Below are 11099 nucleotides of genomic sequence, written 5' to 3' on the forward strand. Positions count from 1 at the left end.
GGAGAAAGATGTCTGCCCATCTTAACGGAATATTGAAAATTAAGTGATATACCACACATACACATAGAACATTTTCTAACACATCCAAGTGCCTGTCAAATATATCTGCCAAGGTTAGGCGCAAATACCGTTTCCATACCTGTCCTGGGGCAATATCCCTCCACCTACATAAGACAGTGTCGGATAAATGTCCATTAGGCTTGTTGGTTCGTCAATCACTTTCCCAGCCTCCAGGACCGTCGGCCACCGGAATATTCCTGGGACACGAATGCCCCCCTCCCATCCGCCCATTCCTTTGCCACCTAAAACCAAAGATGAAAGCCAAGGGTGAATTCAAGTCAATCATATTTCTCCACTCAGTTGGAAATTACGTCTAGATGGAATGTTTTCTGTCACTTGCCAAGTTCTTGTTTCCAAGCAGTTGAAACTCCACTTGTGAAGCAAGTGCTGTCCTAATACAGTGCTATTATTTTGTGATGACAATGATTGCCATGGAGTTTCAATACGATGAGAAAAGAGAACATTCTGTAAGCTTTAAGAGAAAAAAAAATGAGGTTCTCTGGGCTGGGTGAAAGGAAATTCTTCCAAAGTAGAACAAACATGAAACATTCATGGAACACCTTTTCCATGTATGTTACTCTGATGGTACAAATTACAAAGAAAACACAAGACAGTGTCTCTCTATGTAGAAGTGGGGAAAACATTAAATGGGAAAACATTTAGGGTCCAAGATACTGGTCTTGTCAGTGTTCAAAGCCCCCACCCCCACCCCCAGTCTACAGCACCATTCTTTATGGAAAACTTAACCAGCTCTCTGAACTGAATTTATGTTTGTTTTATATATGGATAAACAATGAACAAAAAAAGCAAACATAAACCCACCTTGACACATACGTGGTCGTATTTAATGGCCGGCAACTGTGTAAGGCAGCTACAACAAAATTAATTGTCTGCCCAAGACACCCAAATTTGTGTGCCAAATGGACTCAGCCCCTCCTGGTGAGCCGGACACTGGTTCCGAAGGTAAAACTGCTCGACAACAATTCAGCCATGTCTCTTTCAGAGGTATCAGAAGGTACTTTTCAGAGTGATGGTCTTGTGCACACACAACCCCCCCCCCCCACACACACACACAAGCAATGTGAATATAATTTAATAGTGACATCTCACTTGATGGCACATATAGAGTGACTTACTTTTACTACATAACTTTTTCCCTAGGATTGTCACCAATTTAGTCTATGCTAATTAACAGTATGCCTACAGCAAGTTAACATGACCTGCCAGAAAAGGTGGATACTTTTAGGAGGTCACTTGTTGTCAGTTACAATGTATAATGTATCTGTCCTATCTATCTTCTATCTAATATCTATCAATCAACCGACTGATCAATCTATTGATCTGTCAATGTATCATCTACCCATATATCTTGTCTATCTATCTATCTATCTATCTATCCATGCATCCAACCATCAATCCATCCAACCATCCATCCATCCATCCAACATCTATATATCTATCTATCTATCTACCCATGCATCCAATCATCCATCCATCCATCCATCCATCCATCCATCCATCCATCATATCTGTCTGTCTGTCTATCCATCCATTCATCCATCCATCTATCCATCCATCCATCCATCCATCCATCCATCCAACATCTATCTATCCATGCATACAACCATCCATCCAACCAACTATCTATCTATCTATCTATCTATCTATCTATCCAACCATCAATCCATCCAACCATCCATTCATCCATCCATCCATCCATCCATCCATCATATCTGTCTGTCTGTCTATCCATCCATTCATCCATCCATCTATCCATCCATCCATCTATCCATCCATCCATCGATCCAACATCTATGTATCCATCCATCCATCCATCAATCCAACATCTATCTATCCATCCATCCATCCATCCATCCATCCATGTATCTCTCCATATATCTATCTATCAATCATCTACCTACCTATCCTAAATTGTTTCATAAAGTACAAGGAAATCCTAAAGCTATGATTTTTGTAATGATGACAACTTGGACACGCTTTCACTTTGTTTTGATTGGGGTTCGGAGTGGTAGGAGAGGAGTAGCAAACACCAAGACTCTTCTTTTTGTTGGCCCCGCTTTGCAGATCTGTAAGGGCAGGCTCAGGAGAGCTACTGAATAACCCAGCATGGCACACATCAAAGACAGGCAAAAGAACTCCCTCAATGAGGAGGAAGGCCCCCGTGCTAGATCATTAATTCCTTTCCTCTTTGTTTCACAGTGTTTGAAGCCTACTGATAACATGATCAATTTTATCTCATTAAGACCTGAATTTAGGTACTCAAGTGAGTATTATTCTAGAGTAAGTCATTCTCAGCTAGAGAGGACTTTGGCCCTGGGGGACACTGGGTAATGTCTGGAGACGTGTTTGGTTGTCACTATTTTGCTGGGGAGATGAGTGTTAAGGGTCCCTGGCATGTGCTGGGTGGGAACTAGAGACACTATTGAATGCCCTACAGGGTCCAGGACGCCCCATCCACAGTCATCAAGCTCCAAATGCCTAGACCGCAAGCCTGAGAGACCAGCTTTCGATGGTCACAGAGGCCCTGTGCATTTCCACTCAAGAGGCTTTCGTTACTTCAGGCACTTCTGTCTTAAATTCCCAGAAATAGCCCCCAAACTTGCACCTTTTCCCATCTAGTTTCACATGAGAGTGTAACTCACACAAAGATCTCCAAACCGAGTTCGCAAATGAACACGCATGCATGCAAAGTTAAGTAGACGCTACTCGGGCATTAAACTAAAACATGCGGATTCTCCGCACATCACCTTTGTAGACGCCGTTGGAGCCGCCCAGCTGGGCCCCGCCTTCCTGCACCTCCAGGCGACCCCCGTTGTCCGACGTGAAGTACACCAGGGTGTGATTGGACAGGCGCTCCCGGTCCAGGGCCTCCAGGATCCTACCTGGTGCAGGTGCGGACAGGAAGCTCTCAACTTTCAGTGTGACCACGGTCATCTCCATGAGGTGCTTATTATCAGGCACTTGTTAGCGTAACAGTGTAACTAAGGGTTATTTTATTGTATAGGTTGTAATAATATATAATAAATCACTGTTATATACTCTAGTACATGGGTAGTATATGTAAGGATACTAAGAGTGGATACATAAATATATGCTATATAGCATAGAATATATATGCTAAGTAGCATATAACACAAAATTGGGCTTTATATATTTATAATTACTTATTACATATACTTGACATTATATGTAATATGTTATATATGTATATAAATATATATTCCATATAAATATATAATAAATAGTAAATTTATAATAGGAATAAGTTATTATATAATAATAACTTATTATATGTATTATATATATTATAATATATATATTATATAATAACTTATAATATAATAATAAATATATTTAATAAATATAAAAGATGCTTCAAATATCATAATATTTTAAATTATAATAAATTGTAATCCACAATATATACTATACGATAAACATATTATCTGTATGTAAATATATGAAAATACAATTTATCTATTATAATCCTATATGCTTTTTATATTATAAAGTTCATACAATGGTATATAATATATATGTAAATATGAGGAAATATGTATAACTATAAAAGTTATGATTTAAAATATATTAAAATGTTATATTAAGCATATAATATTTTATATAATGATATAGTATATTAGTAACATATACAATGTATATAATATATAATGTACATAACATATATATTAAAATATTGTATAATGTTTTATAACTATATATTATATGATAGTATTATATATTAGTTATTTATGTAATATTGATGGATAATGTTTTCTGTACTGTGCAATTTTATATACATTTAATATATCATTTAGTACACAATAAATGATTTTATATAACATATATTAAGTATAATATATGATATATCAAATAAAACATGTAATATAAGAAGTATGCTATATAATACCTTAAGAAATATATGTAATATATAATATACAGGAAAATATATTTATTTTAGAAATTATGTAATGATATGCACACACATTATATTCTATAAATACGTTACGTATACACATAGAGTGTATGAGAACATATGAATACTATCATCGCTCAAGGATCAAACAGCCAAGACAAAAGTTTTAATAGGCAGTAAATATGAAGTCTGGCAGTTAGAAGAGCCTTACAATCACTAATACAAAAGAGATAACAGATGAAACACTGACATTTGCAGGAATAAATAAGCAAAGTCGTACCCTTGTGCCAGAGAGCAGCACTGTCCCCCCACCCCCCACCGGGATGTACTGTCCCCACCGCTCTCTGAAGGTGGCACCCGACCCGCAGGTCCTAAGCCTCCGACAATAATTAACATCTTCCCAGACTCAGCAAACATTGTGTGTTAAGTGTGGACACTCTCTTAAGAAGACAAACGAGTGTTTGAAACAAACAGATGGAAAGCCACACTCCACACGATGTTGACTTAATTTGTGATCCCAGCTGGACATCAGCCCTGGGCTTCTGTAGGTCACACCGCGGTCCTGCCGTCCAGCAGGAGCCCCTTCCCCGGCCACACTCCTGTTCTACTCAAACATGTAAAGACAACGTGGCTAACTGCAAAGAAAACTCCTTGAAGCATAAACTCGTTAAACTTTCTGTTTCGTTGTTGAAAAGCGGTTTGTTTCTGAAGCCACATGGGCCTTTTTTTTTATAGAAACCTTGTAGCTAGAAATCAATATATTTGAAAGCCCTGATTTTGTTTATTGTTTTTAATTTTTTTTTAACGTTTATTTATTTTTGAGACAGAGAGAGACAGAGCATGAACGGGGGAGGGTCACAGAGAGGGAGACACAGAATCTGAAACAGGCTCCGGGCTCTGAGCTGTCAGCACAGAGCCCGACGCGGGGCTTGAACTCACGGACCGCGAGATCGTGACCTGAGCCGAAGTCGGACGCTTAACCGACTGAGCCACCCAGGCAACCCTGAAAGCCCTGCAGCTGGCTCTCGTGTTTAGCATCAAAGTAAATGACACCGATGCGAATGCTGCTATTTTTTTGGAACTGTATCCATGTAAGCCTATGTGTATGCAAGGTGTAAAACGTAGAGATGTCTGTGTCCATATGTATGTGCAAATGGCAACAGCATAATCATAAATATAAGAGAAGATATGAGGAAAGACTGCAAAAATACACTGTCTGAAATATTTTTTTAAGGTCAAGTTTGCTTGAACACAGAGTCTAAAATGTTCCCGAACCCTGGACATTTTCGGACATTCACTCTCTATGTCACTCTGTAACATTGTTATGGCTTCTTGAGAAAGTTAATAACTTACGAAATGATCTTAAGTTGTATCATCATATTGCCAACTAGACACACACACACACACACACACACACACACACACAAGACGCCTCTCTGGTTTTTGACCTGCCTCTGTTTTTGGTGCGCTTTTCAAAAGCTTTGAAGGGAGGGGTGCTTGGGTGGCTCCCTCGGTGAAGCATCCAACTTCGGCTCAGGTCATGATCTCACCGTGCATGGGTTTGAGCCCCACATAGGGGTCTGACAGCTCAGAGCCTGGAGCCTGCTTCCCATTCTGTGTCTCCCTCTCTCTCGGCCCCTCCCCCGCTCACACTCCCTCCGTCTCTCTCAAAAATAAACATTAAAAAAAAAAATCTGTTTTAATCCCTGAAGGGAAAAATACAGCAATGTATTTGGCAGGTGTCCTGCAGGGAAATGCTTACTCGGCATTTCTCCCACATACATCGGATGAGCCCCGGAACTAAATGCAATTAATAACGTTTACAAGGAACCTGTAACGCGGAGTTAACATAGACAGCAGAAGAAACTTAATTATCTGTTAGTGGCAAACTCTGCCCCTTCGGGTAAAACTGGTCTTGGACTTAAGATAGAAGTGCCTTGTTTGCAAAGGAGATTATCCTGAAGGATAAAACACTTCAAGGAAATAAATCACAATGTTGCAATGACACTAAGTTATCAGCCTACAGCTTGGCTTTACTTGTAGCAACTTTCAATAAGTTTCAGTGTTTGTGTACATCTGCCAGGAAATTTAAAATATATATATATTGTATTATGCACAGAGACATATATAAATCATGTATCCATACATATATGCACATTAATATTTGACTTGCATGGATAGATTTATATTAACATAATGATACACTGTTGATTCATAGATATTAAATACATCAAATGTATTAATATTGATAGATATTAAATAGATATTAAATAAATAGATATTCATAAATAATGACTATTAAATAGATATTAGATATTGAACACTTAAGTTAATTGCATAGTTGATTTAATATTCATAGGTACTAAATAAATAGATATTAATAGATATTAATAAATTAATAGATATTAATATTAATAAATATCGATAGAAATTAATATTAATAAATATTAATAGATATTAAATCAATAGATATTAAATAGATATTAATCTTAACAGCTATTAAAGAGTAACAGATATTAATAGATATTAAATAAATATTAATGGATATATTATATATTAATAGATATATATTATATATTTAATAGATATTAAATATATAATTTAATATTAATAGATATGAAATAGATATTAAATACATTAAGTATAAAATTAATAGATATTAAATATAAATTGAATAGATACTAAATTAATGAATACTAAGTTAAATCAATATTAAGTTAAATAGATATGAAATAGGTATTAAATATAAATAGATATGGAATAAATATTAAATAGAAATTAATATTAAATGTTAATAGATATTAAATGAATATATACATATTCTATATGTAAGACTAACATTTTTGTATTTAAGGAACTTTGAATATATTTTAAAACACATTTCAAACTCTGTGAATATCAGTGTAGGCAGTCTGCACAGAATAGATTTCAAGCTTCAAGGAGAGGGGGAGAAAATTGTACTGTGTTTCAAAAGTACAATACCCTAGGGGCGCCAGCGTGGCTCAGGTGGTTAAGCATCCAACTTTGGCTCAGATCATGATCTCAAGGTTCATGAGTTCGGGCCCCGTGTCAGGCTCTGTGCTGACAGCTCAGAGCCTGGAGCCTGCTTCCGATTCTGGCTCTCCCTCTCTCTCTCCGCCCTTCCCCTGCTCACACCCTGTCTCTCTCTGTGTCTCAAAAATAAAATAAATACATAAATAAATGCAAAAAAAAAATCAAAATACCCTCCTTGTCATTCATTCCATTTGTCTTATTCTGTGTATTGATCGTATAGCTTTGAATGGAATGGCTTGGGTTTCGAATTCCCTCCTACATTTCTAAGCACTTCTCGTAAAACGAACCAGTAAGAATTAGTTTATAACTAATAAGAATAACAGGTTATAAATAACGGGGAAGGACAGTATCCTTTAGTAACTTTACTAATTTCGTCTCTGTTTTCAAGACAGAAAACCTCATATTCGTCATCGTGACCGCTTTCTTGGGGGAATACTCACTGATTCTGCTGCACCTACGGCCAGATTTGAATTCGGTTCACGGGAGCAAACACTTCTCGGCGGCCCCAAGACATGCAAGGGCCCGCCCGTTCCCAGAAACCCCGTCTTCGTCAATACTCACCCACCATCCAGTCCATTTCTTCGACGTTGTCTCCATAGAGCCCGTATTTACTGTGCCCCACAAACTTCTCTTTGGTGATCAGTGGGGTGTGCACGTGCAGAAAGGACATGAAGAGGAGGAAGGGGCCGCGTTTATACCTAACGGGTGGAACATTAACTGAGTTATCGGCACGGACAAAGGCGTTTGCTTCACTTGGCTATGACGCTGCACAGGTGGAAAGGTCTTGCAACAGTGGATACAGGTTGTGCGAGTGAGTATTCTGACAGTTCTTCACTCCCTCCTCGTCCTCCTCCTCTTTCTCCCCAGTTGCTGTCTGGAACATAGGCGTGATGGCTGGAGCTTTGGCATTAACTTTGAGCCATGAGGCTGCTGGCACAGAATCACAGGTCGCAAGAGAGGATGCCAGTCCATGTTGTTTATTGTGTTCTGCATTTTAACGTCACATGTAGCCATTTCAAATTGCCCCTTCACATACTCTTACAAGCGGGCATTATACAGGGTGAAGTGCATAGACACGGGGTGCGTTCTCCCCAGTACAGCCCTGGGGCTGAGTGAAAGCTGGGCTGAGTGACTACGTTCTGACCGCTGTGTTACGGCAAAGAACGAACGTGGGGGTCATGCAGGCATAGGAGTGAAGGAGGCTCCGTTGTCAGGGGTTAATCTCGTCTCCCATCTAGACCCCCATTCCCCATCTAGGAGGGAGCTTGTACTGAACATATAAAACCTGAGACGACGTATCTAGAAATTGAATCACGGCCCCATCTTTCACGGACAGGGAGGCATTTCCAGGCTGTTTCTGAGAAGAAGCAAATTCAGAAGCCGTCCCAAAGCTCGAATCCATTTAGACACCAATCCGTATCGAAGCAGTTTTGCATGAACAAGAGTGAGCGAAATATAGCTCTTGGCCATTTCGGTGTTTGAACTTGGCAGGAAATTTAACTCTCAATTTTATTATTATTATTTTTTTAATTTTTAAAGTTTAGTTTCAGAGAGAGAGAGAGAGAGCAGGGGAGGAGCAGAGAGAGAGAGAGAGAGAGAGAGAGAGAGAATCCCAAGCAGGCTCTGTGCTCTCAGTACAGAACCAGATGTGGGGCACAAACCCATCGACTGTGAGATCATGACCTGAGCCAAAGGCGGGGGGGCTCCCGCGACTGAGCCGCCCGGGCGCCCCTCAATCTTATTCTAAGGAGAGAGTCTGGTCCGTTGCAAACGTCACAGACACACGTGCGCACACGCACAGGCCCGCGTCCCCAAGACAAAGCCAACGTCTCTGCCGTGCAAACCAGAGCCCCAAGCAGGAAGTCCGGCCGGCAGGGGCCCCGTACCTGTCGATAAAGGCGAGGGCCTCCTTGAGCAGGAGGGAGGTTACCCGCCCCTCGCGCAAGGGCTGCTGGACGATGTCATGATTTCTCATCAGGATACAGTTCCACCGTCTCGTGAACCCGTAGCTGGAGTACCAGGCCAGGAAGAAGAGGAAGGCCAGCAGGCCCAGGGCCAGGAGGACCTTCCAGGGCACGGGGAACCAGCGGGCGTATTTGGGGACGAGCAGCAGGACGGGCACGAGGCCGAGGACCGCCGTGGACATCCACAGCTTTATACGCAGCCAGCGGTGCAGCTCGGGGGTCCTGGACGCCTGGCAGTCGCTGAGCAACCCAAAGGGCAGCCCGTAGAAGTAGTCGAAGCCGTGGTTGAGCGGGTGGTAACAGTGGTCGTTCCGAGAGGCGCAGCTCAGGCCCTGGTGCCATTTGCCTGCAGGGGACACACCGCGTCACCGGGGCGCCAGGAACACCCGTCCGTCTGCAGAACGCATGGGTTCCCGTATTTCTCACCAACTCCGCAGCGGTCCCTACCACCCGCCCCTTGCGCACGAAAACAGGGCCACAGAAAACCGTCCCCGTGCTGCAGGGACGGGAGTCCCTGCTGGGGGCAGAGGCAATAATTAGTGGGCAGAGCACAGCCACCTTCTCCATCAGACCCTTCCCAGGGGTCTGGAAGGAGCTGGAAAGCCAGATCGCATGTGCTGGGTGTTTTCTGCCCTCCTCCGAGCTGCTCGTTGTAGGGTTGCCCCCAGATGCTGTTATCTGACTCCTTTGTTCCATGCCCCCGAAAGGGAACCAGAATTCTACACAAAGATCTGGTCCAAGAGCCCTGAGTAAGGATCATAAGGGAGCCACGAGGAAAAGGACTCAGGTGATGGTCCCCGTTCCTTTTATTGAGCACCTACTACCTGGCTCACATATGCTCATTCATTTACGCACGTGATTATACTTAACCCACTCCAGACCCCTTACTGCCAGGGAGACATTCACCCTCGTATTAACAGGCCTCAGGTCATGTTAATTAAAAACGACAGAGCTGAATGGGAACTCAGGTTTGGCCGTGCCCTAGAATATTCCTGAAAGATCGCGTACAAGATCTCCATCCACATGGTGCCCATTGGGGTTCATTGAGGGATGGTTGCGCTACAGGTCACATACGGGGGAACCAGGGTCATTCTTTTTTTTTTATTTGACTGCTTCAAGTGAGGGCAGCCGAGATCCTCGAAGAAGCCTGAAGAGACTGGGTACAGGGAGCAGGCGGCATCTTGTTGGCTCATCTCTTGGTGGGGGAAAAATGCACTGGATGGAAATTCCACGGAAAAAAAACTAGGTGGGATGCTCTCACAGCGTCATGGGTCTCCCCAAAAGGGCGTAAGATATCAAACAACCCGTATAAACACATTTCCTAGCCCCAATTTCTTGTCTTTACCTTACTTTGTTGTAAGAGTACAGTATATACTTTGTTGTAAGAGTACAGTATACACTTTGTTGTAAGAGTACAATATACACTTTGTTGTAAGAGTACAGTATATACTTTGTTGTAAGAGTACAATATACACTTTGTTGTAAGAGTACAATATACATTATCTACAACTTGCAAATATCTTCTCTTTAGCTTACTCTGTTGTAAGAACACAATATATACTATATATAACTTACAAATATGTGTTCATCAATTGCTTGTGTTATCGGTAAGGCTTCCGGTCAATAGCAACCTATTAGTAGTTAAGTTTGGTGCGGGGGGTTGGCGGGGGGGTAGTTAGAAGCTGTATGTGGATTATCAGCTGTGAGGGGGGTTGGTGCCCGTAAGAGCCTCATCGTTCAAAGGTCAAACGTAGTAACTTGGTCAACATTCGTGCTTTTGGTTGAACAGGACATATTTAAAAATGCACTCACTCGGGCGCCTGGGTGGCCCAGTGGGCTAAGCATCGGACCCCTGCCTTCGGCTCAGGTCATGATCTCACAGTTTGTGAGTTCGAGCCCTGTGTTGCACCCGGTGCGGACAGCGTGGAACCTGCTTGGGAATCTCTCTCTCTTTGTGTGTTCCTCCCCCCCCCCCCGCAACTCTCTCTCTCTCTCAAAATAAATAAATAACCTTTCAAATAAAAAAATAAATAAGAGTGCACTCACTTCCCGGCTACTAATGATGTCATAAAACTAGCATCTCCCCC

At 41.6% G+C, this 11099-nt stretch overlaps 2 protein-coding genes across 2 annotated transcripts in view; both read right to left on the reverse strand.

Moving 5' to 3' along the window:
* Nucleotides 1-3021, reverse strand: part of LOC145713836 (arylsulfatase F-like) — a 48101-nt gene extending 45080 nt beyond the window's left edge. Inside the window, exons 1-2 of the mRNA XM_081792627.1 lie at nucleotides 2829-3021; nucleotides 140-302 (exon numbers count right to left, since the gene is read on the reverse strand). Of these exons, the coding sequence (XP_081648753.1) occupies nucleotides 140-302; nucleotides 2829-3021 (356 nt within the window). The remainder of the gene's footprint in view (nucleotides 1-139; nucleotides 303-2828) is intronic.
* A 4577-nt stretch (nucleotides 3022-7598) lies between these two features.
* On the reverse strand, nucleotides 7599-10192 carry LOC145713837 (arylsulfatase H-like). The gene is made up of 3 exons (XM_081792628.1): nucleotides 10177-10192; nucleotides 8935-9358; nucleotides 7599-7746 (listed from the first exon to the last, which is right to left on the reverse strand). The coding sequence occupies exons 1-3, from the start codon at nucleotides 10190-10192 to the stop codon at nucleotides 7599-7601; spliced, it is 588 nt and encodes a 195-aa protein (XP_081648754.1).
* Nucleotides 10193-11099: the final 907 nt, after the last annotated feature.

This window comes from Panthera onca, chromosome X (assembly GCF_046562875.1).
Source record: "Panthera onca isolate mPanOnc1 chromosome X, mPanOnc1 haplotype 2, whole genome shotgun sequence".
Lineage (NCBI taxonomy): Eukaryota > Metazoa > Chordata > Mammalia > Carnivora > Felidae > Panthera > Panthera onca.

Coding starts and splice junctions, on each gene's coding strand:
- LOC145713837 (XM_081792628.1), bottom strand. Junction 7,747..8,934: donor GCCCTCGCCTTTATCGACAG/GTACGGGGCCCC, acceptor TCCACCCGTTAG/GTATAAACGCGGCCCCTTCC.